The 26361-nt window shown below is 58.0% G+C and overlaps 1 protein-coding gene and 1 long non-coding RNA gene across 7 annotated transcripts in view; one reads left to right on the top strand and one right to left on the bottom strand.

Annotated features, from left to right (window-relative positions):
• Positions 1-25875, bottom strand: part of BCAR1 (BCAR1 scaffold protein, Cas family member) — a 36436-nt gene extending 10561 nt beyond the window's left edge. The window contains exons 1-2 of one of the 6 annotated variants that reach the window (XM_025426848.1): positions 25774-25875; positions 2208-2819 (exon numbers count right to left, since the gene is read on the bottom strand). In XM_025426848.1, coding sequence (XP_025282633.1) covers positions 2208-2819; positions 25774-25860 — 699 coding nt within the window. In that variant the 5' untranslated portion in view covers positions 25861-25875. Of the gene's footprint in view, positions 1-2207; positions 2820-4652; positions 4753-11114; positions 11394-11729; positions 12032-24975; positions 25177-25773 lie in introns of those variants that run through there. The other 5 variants (XM_025426846.3, XM_025426851.3, XM_025426849.3 and 2 more) reach the window with 5 other exon arrangements.
• LOC112646657 (uncharacterized) lies at positions 2826-5405 on the top strand. The gene is made up of 3 exons (XR_003127766.3): positions 2826-4348; positions 4475-4616; positions 4898-5405. It is a non-coding gene; the product is annotated as an uncharacterized LOC112646657 (long non-coding RNA).
• Positions 25876-26361: the final 486 nt, after the last annotated feature.

Here is a 26361-nt window from a genome sequence, read left to right as displayed (position 1 = left end):
CCCAGCACCTGGGTCTCACTGCCACTTCCTGGCCCACAGGGCTTCCAGCACTTGGAAGGACAAGCTTGTCGGTTAAGATGCAGGGAGGGAAGCGGGAAGAGGAAAGGGCATGCCTCCCTGAGGGTATGCAAAGTGTGGATACTGTATGTGTGTGTGTGTGTGTGTGTGTGTGTGAGAGAGAGAGAGAGAGAGAGAGAGAGACTCTGAGTACGAGTGTACAGGGAGATGGACTGTGGCCTCTCCCGAGGATCACCAGCCAAGCACTGTTCCCTGCCACCTCCTCACAGGACAGGTGTTTCCCTGGCAGGGCTCTGCTTCTCTCCTGAAAGCCACCTTAGGATTGGCCCATCTGGGCTATTCCAGTCCAGCATGGTGTGCTCCTGCCTGGCACGTCTCTGGCTAGGCAGCTGAAGGAGCAGGTAGGTAGTGACCCTGAAAGCCAGTGTCCAGGGAGCCTCACCCTCAGCCAGCTAGCCTGACCTCTGGCCAGGTGTGCCAGCTGCCAAGTGGCATCCTGCAGGCAGGGGCAGGGCAACACTCTTGACTGCTGATTACAGCCCAGCTGGAATGGGTAAGGCTCCCACCTCAGCCCTGACAGGTCCTGAGGACTTGGCCACTCTCTCCAGACACAGGCAGCTCTAGAATAGACACGGCACACACATAAGGCCCGGTCTGGGGCTCAGGGAGCCGACTGTCAAGAGTTCAGCAGCATCTTCTATGGGCCCACTACCGTGCCCAGCACCTGCCCTCTCCCACCAGGGCTTCTGGGGCTTGCTGCCTGCTGCAGTCTCCTCTCTACAGAGGGGTGAGCTGGCAGCTGGGCCTGGGCTGGCTTTGAGGGACCTCTCTGCTGGCACGGGCTGGGTTTCTCAAGGTCCTCCGAGGCGAGCTGCAATGGAGGAACGGCCATGGTGGAGACAAGGAGAACTGGGTATGGCAACTCTGTCTCTCAAAAGTATGTGGGATGTCTCTGCTTCTGGGCCTCCCAAAGTCTTCAAGGGACTTGGCCAAGGAAAGACAGAGGCCAAAGGTGAAAAAAGGTTGCTCCTGACCCAGCCCAGAGCGGCCCATGGAGCAGGGCCTTCAGTCTGCCTCCTCCCCACAGGCAGATGGACTTGGGGGTGGGGTGCCCAGGCAGGCCTATGCGGAGCTGAGGGTGCTGCCTTTGGGGCCGTGTCCCCCAGCCCAGCCTCTCCCGGCAACAGCCCACAAGGTGACCTGAGAGGCCCCACTCTGGCCATCCCACCTCTGCCCATGGTCCAGGCATTATCACAAACAGGTCACTCTGCTGGCCCACTGACATGGCCAGAAGAGAAGGGCTGGGTGCCCGTGGAGCCAGGAATGCCCGAAGATGTGCTCTGTGCCCATCCTAGGAGCCAACACACACCCAGAGGACTCATGGGAGCCCCTGGGCACAAGGTTGCTGACCTCTCAGGAGGCAACCATCCTGGCCCATGAAGTGCAAGCTCTGTGCTGAGGAGGACGGAGTAACAATCTGGACTGTTGTGTGGCCCCTGACGCTCACGGAGGTGCTTCATCAGCCCTATAGCACTCATATATAAACCATGACATACGGGAGAGAAAAGTCTCTAACGTGATCTACTCCTATGGATTTTCAGCCATTCTTGCCTAACCGCTATCCTGAGCTCCCCCCTTCCAGTACTGCCCCTAGTTACCTCCCCACTCCTGGGTGCCTCTTTCCACCCCCACCAGGCCCAGTATCCTGCACTCTGTGGGCAGAATGACTTCACCAGAACATGGATTGGCCAAGTCACTTCAACTCAAAACCCTCCACCCGCAGGCAGGTATCTGGTCTTCAGGAGCACCAGCGCCCCCTACTCTGGGGGGTTGGTCCCCAGCCTACTACTTAGGATTCATCAGCCAAGTCCTGCCTATCACCCCTTCCAGACTTCTGGGCTTCTGACAGATTGCATCTTTGCTGGGGACACCTTCCCATTGGGGTCCGTCTGCGGAAGACCACCTCAGGGTCCAAGGCCAGCTTGGATGTCTTCTCTGTGGGCTGCCTGTGCATCTTCAGTAGACAGACAACATATTTCCCAAACACTCACCTCCCATCTTGGCCCCAGACCAAACATGCAGCTGTGGCTGGAGCCCTGGAGACCCCAAGGGTGCTTGGCTGGACCCAGAAACCAGGGCCTGGGCAAAACCCACCAGGGGATTGCCCAGTCATGACAGGGCAGCCTTACCTTTGCTGGTGGCTTCGTCCCCTCCCAACTGCGTGCGTCCATAGATGGGGGCACCTGGTAGATGTCATGCCCTATTCCAGCAGAAGGCGGCACCTGGTAAATGTCCTGGGCAGGGCTGCCAGGCCCTGGGGGCACCTGGTAAAGGTCCGGGGCTGGGTTAGGAAAAGGGTGATGGGGCATCTGCTTCGAGAATGTAGATGTCTGCTTGGCTGGGGGAGACTGGAACTGCGAGCTGGGCCCAGGGGCTTGGTAGAGGCCTTGCTGAGTCTTGCTGGGGGTGGGTACCAGGTAGACACTATCTGGTTGGGGCTGGTATGTGGCAGGAAGCATGGGTGTGTACTGGGCACCTGGGGCGTGGAGGCCAGGCTGGGGCTGGGCCGAGGTGACAGGTGGGCCGGGTCCGGGTCCTGCTGGCTTCTTGTCATGCATGCCCACCAGGATCTTAAGGCGGTTCCCAGGCACAATGCCTTGGCGCCCATGCAGTGAGCAGAGCCACCAGCCATCCAGGCCCTGTGTGTCCCGCTCCAGCACTGTCATGATGTCACCCTTGCGGAAGGAGAGCTCATCCGGGGACTCAGCCACGTTGTCATAGAGGGCTTTGGCCAGCACATTCTGGGGAGAGAGGACACAGGTAGGCATGAGGATGTGTGCCAGGGGCTTGGCGGGCTGCCCAACTGCCACCCAAGGTAACTCTTCTTGGCACTAAGGAAAGGCTTGAGGAGATCCTGGAACCTCTGCCCCCTCTGCTGCTAGCAGAGAGGCCCAGCTGATCGTGGCAGTTTTCAAGTAAGCCTGGACAGTACCTCAAAAATCCTAAACTGTAGCCACCACCTACACTCCAGGGATGACACTCAACATACTCTTGGAAACCACTCTAAAGTCACGCTACAGCCCAGACCAACACTGGGGAGGACAGCAATAATGAAAATAATGACCAGCACATTCTGGGAAGAAAACAGGATGCACACCCTTGCTGCTCCAACTCCACAGTCCTGCTGCCCTGCCAACCGAGAGGAAAAAACGAGAGCGTAGGGAGGGGACACACAGGGACAAAGTGGTCATCATCTGCAGACCATATGATCATCTACGTAATAATTCCAACAAACCAGAACCAGTAACGGATGAGAAAGAAGTACAGAAAAGCCCACACAACAACAACAAGCTACTAGATACCCAGGAATTAATCAAGCAAAGACAACAGGAGACCTCAGAGCAAAAAATGTGTACGTTCTGCCAGACGGCTCAAGGGAAAAACCTGAATAAAGGAGAAAATGTACCAAATTCACCATAGGATGACTAAGCACTATAAAAGGCCAATTTGCCCAAGCTTACTTAATAAGTTACAATTATAACAGAAATGCCAGCAGAATTTTTTTTTTAAAGGAATTTGACCAAAGAAAAAGAATCCTTCTAGAATAAATGGAGAAATAGAGGTCCATCTATAAGCAGGTCAGCCTGACACACTCTTTTCAGGCTGTGAGGATGTGCCAGGACCGTGGATGAGTGGGACCAGTGCCCAGGACAGGGCTCGCAGACGCCCCACACTACAGGAGCCCATCGGACGCCACAGGCGCTATCACACAGCAGCATGGGAGGCCAGGGCTGCTTCATGGATGGTGCTAGAAAACTCACTCACTGTAAGAAAAATCAATCCCCACAGTTGCCTCATGTCATAAACAAAGGACAATTAAAGACCCAGGTGTGAAAGATAAAACTCTAGCTCTAACAAAAGAAAATATTGGGGAGAATACCTTTGTGACCCCAAAGTGCAAAAAAGTTATAAAACACTACTCTAAAAACAAAGACCATAAAGCACACAACATAAGGTTAACAACAGTGACAAAGAGATTTCAACCTCACCAAAGCGGAATGGTTTCTACCGGATAGGAGAGAACACAAAGCTGACACGGTAACAGGTCACCAACGACAAGAGAGGGATGAATCCAGAATCTGGAGCATTCTACAAACCAGCAAGGCAAAGACAAGACATGGAGAAAACCTACAGAACATGAACAGCAAGTTCTCTGAAGGGGAAAAAGACTGGCCAAGGCCACTACGAAGCAGATTGGGCCCATATGCAATCAGGATCCCCGCGATCCTGCTCTCTTCTCTGGGGCTCCGCACCCCAAGCAGGCGCCCAGGTGGGCATCTGGTGAGGAAGGTCGGCCACGCCCCCCGAGTTAGAACAGCAAGCAGGCCATCTATTGCCCAGAACCCTTTCTGTAAACATCATAAATGTCTACAAAACAACTCTATGTATTTTCCAGACGTTGACCCAAGGACAGACGCTAGACACACGTCACCAGCATGGGTGCTTCTGGAAAAGGAACATACACGCACCAAAGGAATCAATGAGGAAAATACAGCAAAACGAGAAAGGGATCTCATTACAGACAGTGGATGGCCAAGGTAGAGCAGTACTCTTCCCCCAGCCCTACTTCTTACCCTGGCGCTCTCCTGGTAATTCTCTCAGTGCCTGCTTCTTGGATGGGGCTCTTTTACTCAGCAAATACTCCCAGAGCAGGGACAGGAGCTCCATGTGGCCCTGGCATGGAGAGGCCTTGCTAAGTGGCCTGCATGAGACCTGGGGAGGGCCTTGGGGGAGACAGTGGGACAGAGGCGGGAGGACCCCAGCACTGGTAGACACCAGGCTAGTAGGTCCAGAACCTCACTGGCCCCTGTGTTCCCAGGCCACGGAGTCTGCTATACTGCTCGGCGGGCGTGAGTGCAAGGATGAGGCTGGACCCAGAGATGTCCCAGAGGGTCCCAGAAGAGGGCAGGAGGGAAGGAGGCACTAGTTGGGAGGACGCCAGGGCTGCTCTGGCCTCCCAGGGTGGGGAAAAATGGGGATCAGCTGGAGAAGCAAGAGAGGCCAGGTCAGGGGAGAAGCCAGCCCAGGTGGGCAGCTACACATGGAAGACAGGTTCGCCCCAGCACCATGGTGAGCACCAGGGCGAAGGCCCTCAGAACTGCTGCTTCTGCAACACTGCCCACCTCATGACTATGATGCTTATACACGCACCGAAGCATTGACCATGCCTCAATAAGATGTCACATGAACTTAAACAAACTGAGGAGAGGGTAAGAATAGCGGTTGTGAATGGAGGATGCTTTCTCTTCCTGTTTTTCAGAATTTCTCAGTTTGTATTTAATGAGCACTTCTTGGCTTGGGGTTTGAAAAATATACATTCTGAAAAAGGACAGTGGACTACCTCCTTAGGCTCCAAGGCACAATGGGGCAGAGGAGGCTGAGGCAGGTCTAGAGGCCACAGCCCAAGGAGAAGCAGGCAGGGGCAGGGGCTGTCCCACTGTCCTGCAGCCCATGCCCCCCCCCCCCCCCCCCCCCCCCCCCGCCCCTCCGGCGGGCCCCATCCCCAAGCTGCCTGCACGGAAAGCAAGTTTCCCAAATATGGTCTGCAGCCTGCCTCAGGGAATCACATCCCGTCAGGGGGCGGGACACCCAGCCCACCCTCCCCCTGTGACCCCACTGGGTCCCCCCAGCCCCTGCCCTGGTGACCACAGGAAGTGCCAGCAGAGTGAGTCACAGGAAAATCCCCCTCCAAGCCCAGTCAGAGGGGGCGGGGTGCAGACAGAGGGGACTGCCCCTCAGAGGCCCCTCACCTCTCAGGAGGACAGCCCAGGGAAGGCTGGCAGAGGGGCTGGGTGCTCAGGGAAGCTGGGAGGCTCTTGCAGAGGGCAAGGTCCAGTAGGGAACAGGGAAGGAGGGGGAGGGTCTGCCCACGCCCACGAGAGCCACTGGGGCCTCCTGCACCCAGGGTGGCCAGCCCCCACCCCCTTGGTGTGAGCTCACGGAGCAGTCAAGGCCAACAACGGCTGCAACTGTATAGTCTGGGCGGCTGGAGCCAGGCTGGGAAGCACCCCTTGGGCTGGGCACGTGGCACAGAGTGCCTGGCACCAGGAGCTGCTCTGTCTGCATCAGCTGGGGCCCCCGCCCACAGCTCCAGAAGCAGGCTCTCCACAGGCCCTGCTGGTGCGGAGCGCTCCAGCTGACGAGCACCCCAGCTTTGGGCCTCTAAGCCTCCCCAGCTGTTACTGAGACATGTTACTCCCTGATCCTTCTTCCTTCTTCCCAGTCGCTCAGCAGCAGCTAAAACCAGACCTGGGTCTGGCTCTCCCTCCACTGCTGGGTGACTCCGGGCAAGTCCCTTAGCCTCTTTGAATACCCAGATCCCCTGTGCTAAGACGACAGTCCTGCTTTCAGAGGATTGTTCTTTTGTTCAACAAAAGATGTGCATAGCTCCTGCTCTCTGCCAGGTGCTGGGCCAGGCTCCACTAGATGGTGCAGGCCTAGCTTGTCCATGTCTGCATGGGGTTTCCATTCCAGTGGAGCAAACACCGAACAATTTGTTAGGGCACAGGGGAAAACAGGCACCTATAATAATGTGGGACAGGACCACTGCATATAGGGTGGTCAGAGATGACCTCCCCGAGGAAGTAACACTTCAGATGACTCAGGAAGAATGAAAACCAGGCACAATGACACCAGCTAAGGAAGAGCACACAGCCAGAGGATGGACATGAGCCAAGGTACTGGAGGAGGAAGAGGCTGGAGGGAGACAGGGTTGTGGCCCCAGAGTGGCAGGCAGGCTGGAGACAATGCAGGAGAGCTCAGTAAATGTCACCAGATGGTGGCACCCCATGGCAGGTAAGCCCAGCCAGGGCAAAGCCTATAGCCCCTGAACATTTCTGCTGTAGACACGCTCCCTATGACCCAGTGTCTTGCTCCTGCATGGCAGAGGAGCCAGTCCCCAGAGCTTGGGCTAATCGGGTGCCTCCACCCACCCTGTAACAAGGCATAGCTGTGACATCCAAAGGGGCACACTGTCAGGGTGCCATCATGGTCTGGGCAGACGCTGCCAGACATCTGTGTCCAAGGGACCACAGAGAGTGCTGCCTGACTTACCCCCAAGTCTCTGGCCAACCTCATTCCTGCTTTGAAGAAACCTTCCACTGTGTCCCATTCCTCCAGAATACATTCAGGGGTCACTCCACCAGGTAGGTGACCATGCCCCTCCTTGGGCATGTATTCCCCATTGTCCCTAACTCAAAGTGACCAAAGCATCTTGTTACTGCCTACTTTGTGCCCTCTGACCCAGGTACCCATGGGGGAGTACCTGGGGGTATGGGGGGAGGGGCTGTGTTCTTCGGCATGGAACCCTTAGACACCCATGCATGGCCCCCTTGCAGAAGATGGTATCCTAGCTTCCCTGGGAGCAGCCAGGAAGACCATCTGCGGCTCACTCACCCCAGAGGGAGGGGGAGAAGAGAACCCTCAGCCTGATGCCAACACTCCCCAGGCAGTGGCCTGCCAGCCAGGCCCACTCAGAACAACACCCTGGTTGTTGCAAATGGAGCCAACAGGGCTGCCCCACAGGCCCGGCCTGGCTCTTAGAATAGCTCTCATTGTGTCCTAGGGCCCCATGGGCACCAGACCCCCAGGGCCAGGTGGGCTCCCAGACACAGAGTAGCTGGGCCTTGGCCACAGGTGGGCACATCTGGAGGACTGCAGCCATCTGATGGCTATGCGAGTCTCTGCCTTGGGGAACACTGGATAACTGTATGGGTACTCCCAAACCCTGACTCTATGGGAACTGGGACCAGTGGGGTCGGACATGTCTGACAGGTTCACAGTAACAGCGATAACGATGAGCTCCATAGGAGCAAGCTCTTCTGTATACTTCGGTCATCCCTTTCAACCTTAGGAGACACTGTGATTACCTCCACCTTACAGACAGGGAAACTGAGGTGCATGAGGTACACAACAGTTACGTGACCTGCTAGGGACACAGTTAGGAAGCAGCAGAGGCAGATCTGGGCTCTATGATAAAGCAGAGTAGATGGCTCCCGGGGTGATGCTTAGGTTCCTGGAAGCCAGGAGTGGAAACCTGACAGGCCTTTTCTCTCTGTGTCGCTCAGCCCCAATACACACACACACACACACACACACACACACACGCCCCAAACAGAGCTTCACACATTGTAGTCACTCGGGAAACACTAGTTTCCTTCATGCCCAGAATCATCTCACACTCGGGCCAAGATTATTTCTGGGGTATACTGTTTGCTTGTCCCAAGAAGCCCCTAGTAGCTAATGGACACAGGCCCAATGCATGTGTTGAATGGTAGTCCACGTCCACAACCTCTACTCATTGGTGCCCCAGGAATCCCCCTGGAAAGGCAGCAGCCAGGGGGCCACCAGTCAGGGTCCTGACCATCCCCTCCCACTCTGAGGACAGTCTCTTCCCTTCCCACAAGTCCCCACACCCTCATCCTTGATGAGACTCCATCCCAGCCAGCCTTATCAGCATTCTCCTAACACCCCCAGGAACAATTAGTAGCCAGGGTCTGGGCTCAAGTCCAAAGAGCAAAACCATGGGCAAGCCCCTATTCCAGAGCTGTCCCAGGGGGAGCATAGCTCCTGCCCTACCCATCTCAGAAGTGCTGGAGGCTCAGCGGACATGGCTGGGACTGTGCGCAGGTCTTCGGCCCTGTCTAACACTCATCACCTAAGCGGCAGGTCTGTTGAATGAAGGACTAAAAACCCACGTCTGTAATGGCCACTGCCAGCAGCTCCCTCACACAAACAGGAGCTGTGGCGTAGTCTCGTTTGCAGCGGCCACAGCAGTTGCTTCTGTGTCCCGGGCCAGCTTTGAGTCAGAAGCAAGACCTTGCTCCCACCCTTGCCAGGGCATCCCAGACACTGTCCCTGGGAGACTGGGCAGACATGGGCCCCTAGCACCCCACAGCTGGTGAGAACAAGCAACCCTCTAGAACTCTCACCATTGCCACCCAGCCCAGGGAACTGCCCCAGGCTGTTAGAACCCAGACCTGCACTTGATTACTCATTACTCTCCTTCTCTGTCCCTGGGGCCTTGTGGGGAGGACTCAGGATTCTTGAGTGGGCTGGGTGGTCTTTTGGAGGGGGCTCAACATCATGAGACTTCAGGGTAACACTTCAGGGGTAACCCAGCCCCAGATATGTCATCATGGAGGGAAAGAGGCGGGAGGAATGGCTCAAGGGGGGACAGGAGGGATCTCACTCCTAAGACCCCATTTTCTCCAACTCGATGTTCAAAGCCCCCTGCAGTTCTGCTACTCTCTAGTCCTAAATGATAACTTGCGGTAACCCTTATAGCAGCACCATCCACCTGAGCAGGAATGGAGGGGGACAAAAGGCACAATAGTGGGGTTCTCGCTCAGATAAAAGTATCAAACCCCTGATTTCTGGGATGCACTGTGGAGATGAGGGTCTGCAATGGGGCCCTGCCCCTCCACTGTTTGAACTCCTTCCACTCCAGGCCAGAACTTCACCCCTTAGAAGTGGAAGGGAATCAGGGCAGCAAGATAGCAGAGCCAGGGCCTCTCCAGTGCTAGAGGGCCCAGCCCCATACCCTCCCTTGAAGGGAGTCCACCCTTCAGCCCCTTATTTGGAGGGCCCAGAGAAAGAGGATCTTGGCCTGTGTCTTTGCTGGAGAACAATCCCTATTCCCCTGACCCTGCACCTTGTTCTCCAAGTGTGACTCCAACACTGTCCCTCACCCCTCTAGAAGCCTCCTGGGGAGCACACCTGGCCTCTGTTTCTGGCTGCTCCCACTGGCTGTGGGCTCCTGGGAGGTAGGGGAGGGAGTTTTCAGGCCCAAGAGAAAAGGGTGGTAGGAACACCTAGACAACGGATGCCAGAAGGACCCCACCAAGATGGTGGCCAGTAGAGCATGGCAGCACCCTAAGGACCAGAGCACCCCCAATCCAAGGGAGGGGGCGGTAGAGCACATGTGAGGCAGAGCATGGGGCCATACCGGGAGACCAAGTTCTTTTTTTTTTTTTTAATTTTTATTTATTTATGATAGTCACAGAGAGAGAGAGGCAGAGACACAGGCAGAGGGAGAAACAGGCTCCATGCACCGGGAGCCCGACGTGGGATTCGATCCCGGGTCTCCAGGATCGCGCCCTGGGCCAAAGGGAGGCGCCAAACCGCTGCGCCACCCAGGGATCCCCGGGAGACCAAGTTCTAAATCCAATCTGTGCCTCAGTCAGTCTCCCCATCTGTATAACAAGGAGAGCAGCTGTCTTGGGCTTTTCCCACTAGGGATGCCCTAGTGGCGCTGACCTTGCTTCAATCCCCTGTTTAGGCCCAAGGAAACGGTCCTAGCAGCCCACAGCACTCGCACTCTGGCTCAGCACAAACTGTAATGGCCAGAGGCCCCAGCTCCCCTCCTAGAACCAAGGGTAACTGTCCCAGCAGAACCTGGGGCTGCCCGGCCTCCACCAGTTCCCACAGAGTTCCTTCCTTGCCCAGAGCAAGCGGGTAGTGGGTGCTGCTGCCAGGACGGCATGCCAGCAGCAACTCCCAGCACCCAGCACACACCTGTTCTTCTAAGCCCATCATCCCTGCCACCCCAGGACCCCACATCGTCAGCTCTCCACCTGGGAAAGGAAATGGACACAGGAGGATGGGTCTCCGGGCCCAGAAGGATGAGGAACATGTCCCAGCCTGGCTGAAATCTGCAGAGAAGTCACAGCAAACCAGAATAGTGCCTCCCAGCCTAGACCCTCATGGTAGGGGTAAGGAAAAAAGAAACTCCATGTCCTCAAGACTGACCAATGAGCCGCTACCCCCAGTCTGGGATCCAAGACCTCAAAATCTCCCCGGGCACTAACTTCCACGGACCACAAGCATCCCAGCCCTCAGCAAACCTCAACTTCTCCAACTCCTTCAGTACTGCTCTGGGCTGTGCCTCAGGCAGCAGCGAGGGGCTGGGAGCTCTGGGGGACACCCAAATGGCAGCCTCGCTTCCCCTCCAGCTCCATATGCACCGGGCCCTCCGACGCTGGGCCCCGGGGTCACCATGCCACACTGCACACCCGCCGCCAGGATCCCGCTCCTACCTCAGTATTTGCAACCACGGTAGGTGAAGGTGAAGTGCCTGCCCCCAGGCCTGGAATCCGGCAGGGACAGGCCGGAGGGTGAATCATTAACAGACCCAGGACTGGCTGTCGGCCAGCACCAACACCTCCTCGGTCACCACACACTTGCTCGCTCAACCGCGGGCCTGGGGGCGGGGAGGGGGCAGCTCCCCACTCCAGAACACACCGACGGACAGGGATGGACCGCCACCCATTTCCTGGAAATCCACGCCTCCTGGAAGTTCGTGGTCCAAGGAAATCTCGGACCTGTCCCCGTGGCCGAGGAAACTGAGGCGGGAGGCGGGTGTCGCAGGCCCAAGGTCACCCGGCAGGCGGTGGCCGGCAGGGGGAGAGCGGGACGCCCGCCAGCAACTTTCCCGGATCCAGGAACTCTCCTGCCGGCCAGCGGCCCCGAGTCCCGCCCTCCCCACCGCCCCGTGGGCGCACGGCCCCGGGATCCTCGCAGCCCTGCCTCCGGGCGCCCCGCCACGCGGGAGAGGGCTCCAGGGCCTCGGAGCCCCGCCTGGCCGGCCCCGCCGAGGCCGCAGCGGCCAGCGGTTCCCAGGACCCGCAGGTCCGGCAGGAAATGCCACTCACTGGACTCCTCGCTGGGGACCGCCCCGGGCGCAGGCAGGGCGGGCGCCGGGGGGCCGGTCGGCGGCGCGCGGACTCCGCTGCGGCCCCGGCCGCGTCGGCCGCACTCACCAGGTAGTTCATCGTGTCCGGCGGCCGGGCCCCGCCTCCCGCAGGGGCGCACACCGAGCTGCGGGCGCCCGGGAAGGCCGCGGGCGGCTGCGGCGGCGGCTGCGGGGCGGCCCCGGGCTGGTCGGACGGTCCGGTCACCACGCTTGCCGCCGCCGCCGCCGCCCGGAGAAGCGCGGCCCCCTCGCCCCGCCCCTGGGCTCGCCCCGCCCCGCCCCGCCCCGCCCCGCCCCTCCGCCCCGCCGCCCGCCCCGCCGCCCGCCCCGCCGCCCCAGCCGGCTCCCAGCCCTGCTCCCAGCCCGGCTCCCAGCATGCCCGGCCCCGCGCGCCCATTGGCCACCGCGGCTCCCCATGCAAATGAGCCGCCGGTCGGCTCCGGGGACGCGGGCGCGCGCCACCCAACGGGACCGCTCCCAACGCCCCGCACCCGCACCCGCTCCTTCGAGGCTAGCACGGGGATGTCACCTTTTCTCCAAATGCACATTCTCCGCCCGCCATCCAGGGCAGGAACGTGTCCCTCCTCAAGGACTAAGCCAAGGCCCCCTCCTCTGGGAAGACTGTGGGGATAACCTCCCCCATTTAGCCCCCCAAAAGCTAGCCTCAAGTCAGCCGACTTCTGCCTTCACCACCCACCAGACCCTGGCGTTACGCAAGTCTCCGTCGGGCCACCCGACTCCGATCTGAATCTAGAAGTACCAGGGAAGGGGCATACCCCAGCTGGCAGAAAACTAATAATGTCCACCTCACCCTCTCTGTCAGGCCTACCCTGTAAGAGCCCCAGGAAAGGAAGACTCAAGGCAGGGAGACGGAGAACTCCCAACGGGTCCCCTAATTCAAGAGGCACAGAGCCACAGGGCTTATCCCGTTCCACCAGATGTGCCTGAGGCTCCGGTATACCCCGTAGTCAAGGGCTCACCATCTCCCACCTGCTCCACCCAATTGAACCCAGCCACCCCGAAGGGTTCCCCCCCCCCCCCAGTTCTGGCCTAGGAGCTCTGCTCCCACCCTAATCCCTCAGTCAGTGCTGTCCAGGCCTAACCCCCTTGCCAACAACATGGTGGGAGGGGGAGATGTTGCCGGGAGTGAGGGGGAAGGAAGAACCACCACAGGGAAACTGAGCAGAGAGCACCTTGGTTCTCCGGAGTCCTCCCGCTCGAGGCTGCAGGTCAGCGACTACCCCACACAGCACAATCGGGGATGCCAGAGTCCCAGAGCGTGTCCAGGGTTGCACAACAGTCAGCAGGGATGTCTAGGATAGAACCTGCTCCAGAACCAGGCAGTTCAGTGCCTTATCTCCAGAGTCTCCAGTTGTCATGCTGGACCACTTGCTGAGCTTACAGACACCACAATGGTAGGGATGCAGTGGGGGCAGACCTGGCTTTGCCCTGCAGGGAACCCTCAGGCATGGCCTATATACAAGCCCATGATGGACTCACAGCTGCCCTTACACCTGAAACACATACCTGAAACCCAAAGCTCAGGTGACTCAGGTGGCCAGGTGTGCCATTTGTAAAAGGAAGGGATTGGGCTAGGGGCCCCAGACAGCTTGTTAAAAAATCACATTCCTTGGGGCACCTGGCTGGCTCAGTCAGTAGAGCAGGCAACTCTTCATCTCAAGGCTGTGAGTCTGAGCCCCATAATGGGTGCAGAGATTCCTAAAAATAAAATCTTAAAAACAATAAGATTCCTTGTTCTCCCCTCCAGAAAAACTGGGTATGGGGGGACCTACACATCTCCATTTCCTCAAAACTTCACAGGGAACGTGGGCAGAACTCATGGCCTGCGGGGAGTAAGGAGCAGTGGGACTCATGACCCAGAAGGAATGGGGCAACCAGCTGCCACCCTATGCCCTCCCCAAGACTGGCCCCTTGTCACTCTTAAACTGCCTACTCCCCCATGAGAGGAGCCAGCTGTCAGGGAAATACTAGGAAATACTACCTCGGGCATCCCCTCCTGCTGTTCCCAGGGTCTCTGCCCCAAAGTCAGGCATGGAGCTGTGGGTCCAACCCCTCCAAAACCCTGACCTGTCCTCAGCCCAGCTAGCACCCAAGGTTCCCAGGAAGCAGATGGGAACTGGCTGGGCCATGCCTGAGAATTTGTCTGTGCTGGATGCTAGAGGGAGTCCTTGGGTTTTCCGGGGTCTCCACTCCTGTGGGGAGAGGAGGAGAGACCCGGCCTCACAGCCAGGAAGAAGCCTGCTTGCAGGTCTCTGCAGGGGTGGGCAGGGACGCAAAGGCCTGGCCCTCAGCGTGCTGGCCCTACTCCACCCTGGCTGGCCTTGGGCGAGAGGAGGCGGCTGGCTGGGACCAAGGGAACCGGAGACCCTCCCGACTCTGGCTCTGGATTAAAGCAGTGCTGGGGGCGGGGCTGCTGCTGGAGGCGGGCAGGCGGGGGAGGGGAACCCAGCTCTGGCAGAGGCATTTCAAAAATTTGCTCCTTTTCCACTTAAACTCCTTCCCACTCCCCAAGCCTGTGCCTCCCAGAATGGCATTTCCGCTTTGTAATCAAGGCCCTGGGATCTTTGCCCCAATGTGATGGAAGGGGAGTAACTGGAAGAGGAGAGGAATGCCCTCTCCCAGGCCTGCAGGTAGATGAGTGGGGGAGGGGCAGGGCAGACTCCAGCTGGGGTGTGTGGGAAAGCAGACCCTCGGTGCCAAGAAGCTCTGACAGTGACCCAGCCCCCTGGACAGCCAAGATGCTGGCCCTGGACCAAAGGCTCTATGACCATGGGCTCATTGTATGCCTACAGCGATCCTGCAAAACAGACTTCACAATTAGCCCCATTTTCCTGATGAAGAGGTTGAGACCCAGTTTACTACCCCTTCCCCATCCCATAGGCTCCCTACCACAAAAGGATCAGAGCTGGTGGCCAGAGAAGGGACGAAGGGCTTGCTACACAGCTCTGGGACAGGACTGGAAGGGAATGAAGGAGCAGGGGGGCACTAGGGCTCAGAAAGCCAAAGAAGATGTTGTGCTCAGAGACCCCAAAGGACAAGCAGCTGAAACGCAAGCACTCCCTAAACACAACTGAGTTCAGAACTGGGGCCCAGTATCACCTCTCCAACACAGAGAGCAGGGGAATGTAGGGGTGATGACGTTGAACCTGGGGAAGGTGGAGAGGGTGCTGCTGGCTGGAGACAATCTGGCACCTCCTGCCAGGCTGAGAACTCACAGCTCACACGCTGGAGAGGGGAATATCACCAACCCCTCCCCTTGGGGCCCTGAGTAGGAAACATGGTGGGACCAGCACATGGGGACAGTGGTTCTCATATGTCCATTAAAGTGTGCACTGGGGTGGGGGCTGCTATTGGTCCCAGATCCTAAATAAGCAGTAGAGCTCCGGACCCAGCTCCCACTCTCTAGGTTTTCTGGGTCTTACTCTTTAGGCCAGACCCATCGCACAAAGAACTATTCTTGCATTCGACCCAGCAATGTCTGTTGCAGCATTTGTAACAGCAAACAAAGGTGGGGGGATATAACCCAAAGGTCCAACTGTAGGGGACTCGTTAGGCAACCTGAGCCTCTCAACAGATATTGTGCAGCTATTAAGGTGGCCACTTTCAAAGACTGAAATTGTTCAAGAAAATGCTTACGACAACGCGAAGTGAAAGGTGCAGGCTAAAATGGCTTGCACAGTGTGACTGCAGGCAGCCCCTTTCCCAGCAGCCTGAGAGGGTGGCTGGATGGGTCAGCTGATGGCCAGCTCTGGGAGCGGCAGCAGGAAAGGATTTCCTGAGGCCGGAGGTAAGTCCTGCCAGCCCTAGGGACAGGAAGAAATGATGCATCTGGAGGGCCATGGGTTGTTGCCGCCTTCCCCCTCGGCTGGCTGCTCACATTGGCAAGCTCAAAACCAGCCTGAGAGCTGAAGACAGCCTGTGAATGGCCCAGAAAAGAAATGAGTCCAGCTGCATCCAGAACCACTGCAGCACACAGGCCGGACACCCCGCACACCTGCTGTCAGAGGCCCAGAGAGGGGATGTGCTGTGCCCAGGTCACACCACCAGGAAGTTGTAGCACCAGGAGCTACAATTGCAGCCCACCCACCCAGCTACCCAGGTGTGTCCCCACAGAAAAGCACCCAGATAACCCCAAATGGTACTTAGGGTGATGTTGGAGCTGTCAGACATAAAGAACTTTCCCATTTTCCCCTCCTCTCTGAGGGTGGAGTGACCAGTGGGGCAGTTCATCTGTCCTTGATGAATCTGACTGTGGAAAGGTGGGTGGGCCCATCAGCCTGGAGCTTGCCATCCTCTTGCACCTCCCACCCCGGGTGCAGGGGTGGGGGAGTGGAACTGCCAGGTGCAGGCACACAGCAAGTGAGGGCAGAGGACTGACTAGCCTCCCAGATCCAGGCCTGGATCCCAGCAATTGCAATGGCCCCCCCTCTAGTGGCTCCCTCCCCTACCTGCTCTGGCTCTCTCAAGGACTGAGAACTGGAAGGAAAGGAATACTCTTCTCATTCTCTTCGTTGCTTTTCTTTTTTTTAAAGATTTATTTATTTGTTTGTTTGTTTGTTTATTTATTTATGAATGATAGAGAGAGAGAGAGGCAGAGACACAGGAGGAGGGAGAAGCAGGCTCCAGGCCGGAGCTCAACGTGGGACTTGATCCCGGGACTCCAGGATCGAGCCCTGGGCCAAAGGCAGGTGCCAAACCACTGAGCCACCCAGGGATCCCCTCTTCGTTGCTTTTCTAATTTGAAAATTAAAGAGCACTAGAGGCACCTGCGGGGAGGTGCCTGCTTCAGAGAGGGGCTCCGCTCATAGCAGGCCTCAGGCTGCAGAAGGTGACCAGTCAACGTGGCTGGGCCCTGGAGTGCTTCCCAGAGGCTCTCTGCCACACCCCAGGGCACTGCCTCCTGGTGGCCCAAGTCCCTTCTCTTCTGCACCTCTCTTTCCCCATCTCCCTCTGAGACCAGCTCTCCCCATGGGGAATCCCCCTAGGTGCTGGTAGGTGGGTAGAGGCTTGGTCCAACAACCAGGCCCCTCCTGTGTGTAAGACGGACGATGAGGGCCTAGATGCACTCCACCCCCTCTGCTGGTCAGCTGGAGCACCACCACTTGCATCCTCACTGCCCCCCTCCCAACACTGCCTGGGGGAGGAACGCAGAAGATGCCGCAGGGGAGGAGAGGAGCAGGGTCCTGGCTGGAGGTGGGGGATGAAAAAAGGTAAAGGGAAGTCCTGTCCCTAGAGAAAAAGCTTATCTGCTGGTGGCTGTCTGGCCCTGGCTGACAGCCTGGCCGGGAGGGACAAGGGTGCGGTCAAGAAGCCATCTGCTCTCGCCTCTCCCCATAGCAACCAGCCCCAGCATATCAGGGCAGTTGGAGGGGGATGACTTCAAATGCCATCTGTCACCCCCCACCCCCGCCCCAAGCCTACTTCCGCAGGAGCACAGGTGCCCACACCCACAGAGACCCAGGAGAGAAAGAACAATGCTGCCCGGCTACTTGGCTGGGGTGGGTGGGCAGAGGGAGGCATGAGGGGCAGTGCAGTCACAGGAGGGGACCAGGGGTTCTGGGGGCAGCAGGGTGAGAGTGGATACACAGAAAGGAAGGAGTGATACAGAGAAAGCTGAGCTCCAGCAGCCAGCCTCCAGGAAAGCGCAACTGCTTCTCCCTCCTTGGAGAGTACTGTTGGGACATCCCACCTGCCCTGCTCCAGCCCACAGAGAAAGGCTCCATGGGCCCCAGGACACCCACACCCCAGTCCTCACCCAGCTGGAACTTATAGGGACAGAAGCAGAGACCATTACTGACTCCAGCTGGCGTGGGACCCTCAGCTATCACCGTACCTTTCAGAGCCTCAGTTGGCGCACTTGTTAAGTATAAGGACACTAGTAATCCTGCTCATCACCAGGCCAGGAGATTGCACAGTGGACAAACACACCTTGGTGTCAGTGGAACACCCCTGTACCTGCTGCTCACAAACCAGCCCCACCAGGCCTGGCACCAGGGGGCACTCCCTTGGGCACTCCACTAAAGCCCTCTCGCCTCTCCCAGTCCCTGCTCAGGTGCCCTGAGCTTCCCTGAGCCCCCGAACCATGAGGAACAAAACCTCCTCTGAGACGCGTGAGCAAAATCTCTCTGGGAAGCCCTGTTGCCCCTATATCTATCAGCCAACCTGGGGGGAATGGCTGTGTGGGAAGTGCCTAGTTATGGGGTCTCTCGCTAAACACAGCACAGTGTGACGGTCATTCCTTCAGCACCTACTCACTGCCAGGATACAGCTGCCATGAAAACAGGTCTGTGTTTTGGGGGGGTGTATGTGAGGTGGCATAAACACGTGACCATCTGTGGGGATGAGGGCTCTGAAGGAGACTGCAGCAGACAGCAGGGTGATGGCAGGGGCTATTTTATACAAGGTGCTGAAGGGGGGGGGTCCCCTCAGAGGAGGTGGCATTTAAGCAGATGTGTGAATCTTCTCCAAGGCTCATTTTGTAGAAAAAAATAACAGTAAAGATTCGTAAAATTAGCACAGGCTCGCCAACTCTCTCAGTGTGAAGCACAGAGCAGGAGGTATGCAGTGTCCTGGATGCAGGGAGTGGTTCTCAAACAATCACTCCCCCATTCCTTGAGTGGTGGGGTATCCACCAGGCTGGGGCTCCCCAGAGCTGAAGCAGAGTGGCCTGGAATGCCTGCCTAGAGGGATGTCTTAGGACAAAGAGGAGTGAGCCCAGGAATCTATCCAGGCCTGAGAGTGTGAAAGGACGTGGGCAGCTCTCAGGTAAGGCTCCATCTTCTCCTACCTCCTACTCTCCTAGAAGCCTCTCTCTGCCAGGACCTCAGAATGGACAGGGGCCCAGGATAAACACAAGTGACTCAAAAACCTAAGATACTTTACCTCTTGAGGAGCCTAGAAAGAGGGAAAACAAACCCCAGATACCTGAGGAGGGCTGAACAGAAAGGTTCCTGAACACCACTTCCTGAACAAGATGTAACTTTGGGAGACCCAGGATCTGGTAATACAGACAACTCTCTGGGCATGCCTCAAGACAACCCTCTTGGATATTGGGTTTTACAAAATACTGAAATAGGGTATTACACCAGCAACAATGCCAATGCTCCAGAACCTAAAAATACACAGTATACAAAAACCAGAGACTGGGACACCTGGATGGCTCAGTGGTTGACCATCTGCCTTTGGCTCAGGGCGTGATCCCAGATTCCTGGGATCTAGTCCCACATTGGGCTCCCTGCATGGAGCCTGCTTCTCCTCCTTCTGCCTGTGTCTCTGCCTCTCTCTGTCTCTCATGAATAAATAAATAAAATCTTAAAAAAAAAAAAACAGACAGATATCCATCAGCAAGAGAATGGATAAGTATATAATTTCATTTTCATAAATGGAACACTACTCAACATAGCAGTGAACAAAGAATTCTTGATAACACGCTACATGGATGGAAATCTCAAAACTGTTATACTGAATGAAAGAAGCCTGACCTCAGAGAGTACATTGCTATATACTTCCACTTATAGAAAGTTCAAGAACAGGAGCACCTGGGTGGCTCCAGGTGAGTGACCAACTCTTGGTTTTCGGCTGAGGTCATGGTTTCAGGGTCATGAGACAGAGCCCTTTTGGGCTCTGTGCTCAGTGGAGAGTCTGCTCGGGATTCTCTCTCTCTCCCTCTCCCTGCTCTTCCCATCTTAAAAAAAAGAAAAAAGAAAACTCAAAAACAGGCTAAACTAAGCCACGATGAAAGAAACCAGAATGTTGGCCACCTTACAGAGGGTTGGGGACTGTTGACTGTAAGAGGGACGCTCTCAAACTTTCTGAGAAGATGGAGATGTTAATTATCTTGATTTGATTGATGGTTACATGGGGTCTGCATTAGTCAAAACGCATCTAACATCTGTCCATTTCAATACATGTAAAATATTCTTAACAAAAAGAGTCTCAACTGGTAAAAATAAAACAAAGCACAGAGGAAAAAATACACGGGATTAGGAATACCAAAAATAGTTATTGCAATCCTAAACCCACCATGTTACCCTTTTTGCCCTGGCTGTCAGGGAGCTTAAAGTCATGTATGTCTACTTCCCCATACGTTACATAGTTCTGGATCTTTTCACGATCCCAGACTATTTGTGTCTTTCACTATAATCTGCTTCAAATCCTTCTTGGAACTTGGAGGGGTTTAAATAATAAATTTAGATTAAAGAAAAGCCCCCTCAGCCTCTAATCCCCTTTAAAGAAGGGATTAATTTTAGAGCTGCAACTTGTGACCATCAATCCTGCCCCAGCAGGCATCCAACACCACCTCTACCACAGTCCCCAAGCTGTTCCCAGCCACTTTTTCTTGGAGAGAGAAAATGGCCCAGCCAACAGTGACTAAGAGTAAACCAAAGAAACAATGGGGTTTGACCCGGATGCAATCAAAGCAGGTGACTGTGACAAAGGCCGAGTCAAAGGCCAGGAAGCAAAGGTGACCCAGTGATGTGGAGGGCATGGGGGGGAGGCAGAGCCACAGGCACCCCTGACCTAGGAAATGCAGCCCCAAGCCTGGCAGTGGGGGCTCAGTGGGGGCTGCCCTCGGGGTCCACTTGCCTCACCCACAGGTTCAAGCCCCCCTTAAAGTGCCGCCTTCTGGCAGAGGGGCTAATCCCTTCCCAAGCAGGCTGCTGCAGATCACACCTGAGGACAGACCTACAGAGCCCCAGCGGCTTCCGCTGCCTGCAGCTCTGTGCCCACTCCTGGGGGCACTCAGGGCAGGGCATCCACCTGGCCTGCAGCACCATGGGCCAGCTGGATGTTGGTGGGGTGAAGACCAGTACCTGCCCATCCAAAGCTCAAGAGACAGGGGTCCTGTAGGCAAGGTGGGGCAGGCAAGGGTCCAGGGTCACCCCAGGCTAAGGCCTTGGCTGGAAACACATCAACGATAAAGAAAGGGCCCCTGGGGGAAGACTGGGCAGGCCACAGAGAGCTGGTCACCCCTCCCAAGCCAAGTGCACAAGAGCCATGAGTGGATCTTGGCCACTGCACCAGCCAGGGGTGCAGGATAAAGATCACAACCTCAACAGAAGGAGCTTTCTGCAACCCCTGCCAAGTTCTCACAGAACTCCAAGAGTTAGTGCCGTTAATATCCCGGTAATTCGGAGAGGGAGACAGGCTCAGAGAGCTTCAGGAACTGCTTGAGGTGTAGACAGGCCAGCATGATTCATTCTAGAGCCCTTGCCCTCAACTCAGTGAACGTCCTCCCTTCCCAAACCAGCCTCTCTGGGAACGCCTCCTTGGCCCCCAAGCAGGCTTCCAGGACGGCAGCCGAGATGCCAAGCCCATCTGCAGGGGCTCCTCTGCACTCCCAGTGCCACATCCTCAGCAGACAGCCATGGCAAGCTAGGACAATGAGGCAGGGATAGAGGAGCCAAGCAGGCCGAGTCCTACCCCGAGGAAGCCTGAGAGCAACCAAATAAACCCGACAATAAACACACAACCACAGATGTGAGTCCCAGAGGACTCTGCAGAATGGTGCCCTTCACCTGAGCACGTGAGGGTGAGCAGGAGTAACCTGGTGAGCGAGGCAGTGGCTGGAGGTCACTTCCTGCAAAGGGAGGCCAGGCAGAGCCAAGGCCAGGTGGGAGGAGGGGCAGGCCAGGTGCTTCGAAGACTGACCGGAGGGCTCTGGACTAGGACCTTGCCTCTTCCCCACACCCCCGCCCTGCCGTTCTCTTTGGAGCCCGTTCCATCAGGCGCTAGCTGTCTACAGCCTGGCTGCCCAGGCCAGCAGTGAGCCCAGGGCAGGCCTCCTGGCTTCCTGGCCAGCTCTCCCATCACAGTGCTGGCTGGCTGAGAGCCAGCCGCCCCTGGTTCCTGGGATCGCTGGTGGAGGTTCAACGAAGTGCCACACCTGGGTCACTGACCTCCATCAACCACTGCTGGGCCTCAATGGGCCAGACCCACCCTGCCGCACAGCCCTGGGCAAGCTGCCTGGCCTCTCTCAGTCCCAGCTGCCTTATCTCCCCAGGGTGCCGAAGGGGTTACACAAACTCATACTTGAAAAGCCACAAGCAGAGGGTCAGGCTCTCAGCAGCCTTGGCCTCTGTGGACAGCTCGACAGGCCACAGCCCCCACAATTAGAGAGACCATGCAGGATGACGCTCACTTTCCGGCTTTGCATCCTGCCAGATTTGGTTCCCACCCCGACTTCGTCTCTCAGTGGCCACGCAACCCTGGCAAGACACAGATCCTCTGTGGGGCTGCAAAGCCTGTGAAGCCCAGAGCCCAGCTCCTGGCACACACATCAGCACCTTCATTCCTTCAAAGGACCCATCATCAATCGATAAAGGAGAAGAGGGAAAGATAATAATCATTTTAAAAAGGAAAATAAAAAATTAAATTAACATGAATAAATTAGATAAATAGAAAGGAGCAGAAAGGCTAGAATGGTAGCGTACATTTCAGACAGGAAACGAGTGTCAGGAACAGACATCAGGGAACTTCTCTACAAGCTGGAAGCTGGCCTCTTGCCTGACAGCGCCAGGGGGCAACCAGCATTTTGTCACTCCTAAACGTGAATCATGTCAATGCCCAACAGGGGTCTGAGGTGGATGGCACAGCACTTTTCCTTTCAAATGCTTCCTGCCTGACCAGGGGGAAGAGACTGGCCTGGGGTGCCAAGGCCATGGCCAAGAAGAAGGCCAATGTCAGAGAATAGCCAGGAAGTAAATCTCCAGGTGCTGTGTGAACACTTCCCTCAGCTCAGGGAAGAGGAAGGAGCTACAGAGCAGGGACTCAGGATGACCTTGTGTGCCCTCCCGTCCCTACGCCCCACAGCCCATGTGGGTCAGATGTCAGAGTAAGACCAGTTAATCCCCAGACAGGCCCCTGCTCTAACAGGAAGTCACTCGTGGCTCAACCTGGCCCATCCCAACCTCTTCTCTCCTTGCCACCACCTCCCATTCCATTCTGAAGCATCTTGTTATTTCTATGGGCCAAAGTGCCTGCGTCAGCCCAGTCCAGGAAAAGACTGCCCAAATGAACGGGTGTGCTTAAAACCCGAACACATCCGTGAGCACCACATGGGCAGTCACCATTCTGGGTTCCAAAAGCATGGCTTAAGGAGGCAGCTCAGCCTGGAAGCCTCCAAGGAGCCTCACCACTCGCAAGCACATGAAAGCAATTTTCAGAACACTTCGCAGCAGCAACAAAAATGAACTTCTCCTCCCAGCCCAACCAGTTCATACACTGCCAAGATCCCAGGAGGGGGCCAGGTTACTGATAGCCCAGCCACTGGGGCAGATGGTGAGAGCCCTGTCTACCGCTTGCAGAACCCCCAAGGGCCGTGGCTATGGGCAGGAGTGTGGGGAGTGACTTGGAGCTGGCAGTGGTATGGACATCACTGAGCAGGCCAGGGCTCCAGGTCTTTCCGGCAGGTGTCCACAGCATCGCCTGTCTGTCCAAGTCACACCTGGAACCTGCCCCATACCCCTGCCATACCTCTCTTGTTACAGATGGGCCCATTGAGGTACAGAGCCCAAGAAGGCTGCCCGAAGTCCTGTAATGCAAGAGGTCTGGGTGCCATCCTAAGCTCTATGCCCAGACCTCTGCTATGACTGTGACAGCCAAACCAAATCAAGTGCAGACCACCCAAAGTGAAACCCATCCAGCTTATGATATGGCCTGAGTTGCATTCCCTGTTCACGATTGTCCTAAAGACCCAGGCCCTCAACCAGGCTCAGATGGTCCACTTCCCCTCCTGCTAGTGCCCACAGGGTCAAGGTGGGGGGAGTCCCCTGATGCCCTGGACCAGAAAAGATCCAGAGCTTTGCAGGACAGCAGAGAAGAAGGGCTTGACAAGCATTTTCTGTCTTCTTTCTTTCTTTCTTTCTAAAGATGAGGCAATTATGCTCTGAACCAGAACAGGTGTGGGGAGGAAGGGGCTGCGGGGGAGAGGGGGGCGGAGTTCACAGCAGCACAGTCTGGAAGCCTTACTTTTTTCATCTGTAACTCTGCATTACCACTTAGGAGGCGTGGGGAGCTGAGGTCTCTAATTCCATAATAACAACGCTTTGCACTTACACAACACCTTCCTCCAGTCATCTCCACACTCGGTGGTGGTTAATTAAAAGCCGCCCCCCCACCCCGCCCTGCCAGGAGGGCCCTACTGTCTGCTTCACCCGGAGAATGGGGCAGGAGTGAGGAGCCAGGCGCTTTGGCCCACTGCCCCTTCCTGTCAAGAGCGAAAAGACCCTAAGTCAGCAGAGAAACAATGGCTGGAAACCACAGCTTCCCAGCCTGCAGATGGCGCCCCTTCCGGGCAGGACGCAGGATGCTGACCGCTGCCTCAGTCTGTCCATCTGTAAAGAGGGCTAGGGCCTGCACCTGAGGCCTGGTGACAGAGGGGGCGGGGGTGGGGGGAGTGGGGATGGTGGCCAGGATCACTGGTCACCCAGGCGGCTGGCCTCTGGGTGCAGCGGTGATGGCAGGGGGCTGCCCAAGCCTGCCTGCTGGGCCAGGAGAAGCGGGTGACGGGCGACAAGAGAAGCCCATGGCCAGGAGGGGGCAAGTGGCCGGCCCGGCACCCGGCGGAAACTTGCCGGTAGAGCGAAGGCATCAGCCTCTCTAGGGGCGGGCGCAGAGCCGCCCTGGGGCCGCGCTGTCCCGCGGGGGATCGCAGCCGGCCCCAGGCCTGGCCATCCCGGTGACCACCCTGGAGCGCCGCAGGGCAGCGACCCCGGGGGGCTTCCCGGGCAGCACCGACCCCCGCCTCACCCCGCTTCCCGGCGCGGAGGGGGGGTTCCCGGTGAGCGGCAGGGACCCCTCCCCGAGGCCCGGCCGTCCCGGTGGGGGCGGGGTGGTGCGGGGCGGCCCGGCTCGGCCCGGCCCGGCTGGCCCAGGGTTTGCTGGGGCCAAGCCGGCGGGGGCTCCTCCCCGCGGGGACAGCCCGGAGCCCGGAGCCCGGAGCCCGGGGCGAGCCGGCTCCCGGGAGCCGATGGAGAGACAGGCAGGGCAGCGAGGCCGGCGGGGGAGACGCCCCCTGCGCACCCAGCCCGCCCGGCAGGCCCAGGTGGGGCGCCCCGCCCGCCCCGAGCCCCGCGAGCCCCCCCGCCCCCCACCCCCCCGGCGCAGCGGGCCCGCCGAGGGCGGCGCGAGGTCTCAGGCCCGGCCCGGGGCAGCAGAGGTCCCGGCCGGCGGCGGGTACTCACCGGCACGGACATCTTGGCCGCCGCCCCCGGGGCCCGGGCGGGCAGCGGCGCCGGCAGGCTGGGGCTCGGCTCCGCCGCGCCGCTCAGAGCCCCCCGCGCGGGGTCCCGGCGCTCTCGGGGATCCCCGCGGGCTCCTGCGCGCTCCCGGCGGCCGGACGGTCCGGCGGCTCCAGCCGCGCCGCGCATGCGCCGCCCCGCGCCGCCCCTCCCCCTCCCGTCTCCTCCCCGGGGGCCGCGTTAAAGGCGAGGACCCCGGACCGCGGCATTTTTCTGTCGGCCCAACGCGGCGAGGGCGCGCGGTCTCCACCCTTTGCCCGGCGTGCGAGGGCCGCCTCGAGTGCACCGCCTCCCGTTCACCCACCGGCGTCTGCGGACCACGGCCCCCACCCCACGCCGCCCAGCCGGGGATGCTGGGCGCCTGCCCTGCGGTCTGGCGGGGCTCCAGTCCCTGTGTCTGAAGGCGACTGCAGGTCAGCCTCGCCGGGCCGGAGAAACCCTGCCCGCTGCTCCCGCTGCAGGCCCAGAGCCCCCCGCCCCCTCCCCCGCTGCAGGCCCAGAGCCCCCCCGCTGCTGCCCAGACCCCCCCCTGCCCCGCACGCCCCCTCTGCCCCTCCCGCAGCGCCAGGCGGCTCCCGACCGCCTGCGCACAGCCGAGCGCATTGTCGGGTCCTCCAGCAGACAGAGCTGGACCGGCGTTCAGGGAGGACCCGGCCACCCAGCGCCAAGGGCGACAGGCCTTCGCCGCCCCAGCCTTTCTTCCCCAAGGTTAAACGTCCCCAATTTCCTCATCGGTCCTACCTCTGCCGTGGTGTCCGCAGGTGGTGGGCATATACGCAGGGCGCCCTGATTTCCCACCCCCTGCCAGCTCGGCCTTGCTGTACTCATGTTACATTGAATAAACTGAGGCTCTGAGGTCCCTCAGCTACCAGAAGGCAGAACCAGGAGTGTGACCACTCTGGTCTGCCACTCACCATATACAGCCTGTCCCTGCTCCCTGGAGACCCTTCCTGGGCAAAGCTGCACCCGAAGAAAGGGCTGCTACTCCCCAGGAAGGATGAGTGGGGACCAGGTCAGTCCAGGGAGATGAGCACCACTGCCCCTGCCTCTCCATGGAGGAAAGATAGAACTGGTTCCATGAGGCTGGCTGGCGGCAGATGTGGCTCCGGGCAGGACCCCAGGACAGAGAGTTCCAGCCCTCTAAGAAATCTGTGGGGGCAAGTGCCCCAGGCTTCAGGCTCTTTCCTCTGCAGGTGTGGGGAGCCAAGAATCCTCAGGTCATTGGACAGAGGGAGGGAGCGGTACAGGTGAGATAAACTTCCTCAGAGACTCGGACCCATCCCCAGCTCTCCAGGCCTCAAAATCCCCCATTAGCAGGTCATCCATGTG

Source organism: Canis lupus, chromosome 5 (assembly GCF_003254725.2).
Source record: "Canis lupus dingo isolate Sandy chromosome 5, ASM325472v2, whole genome shotgun sequence".
NCBI lineage: Eukaryota > Metazoa > Chordata > Mammalia > Carnivora > Canidae > Canis > Canis lupus.
The sequence above is the reverse complement of the archived record's forward strand: the minus strand, read 5'-3'. Positions and strand labels throughout refer to the sequence as shown.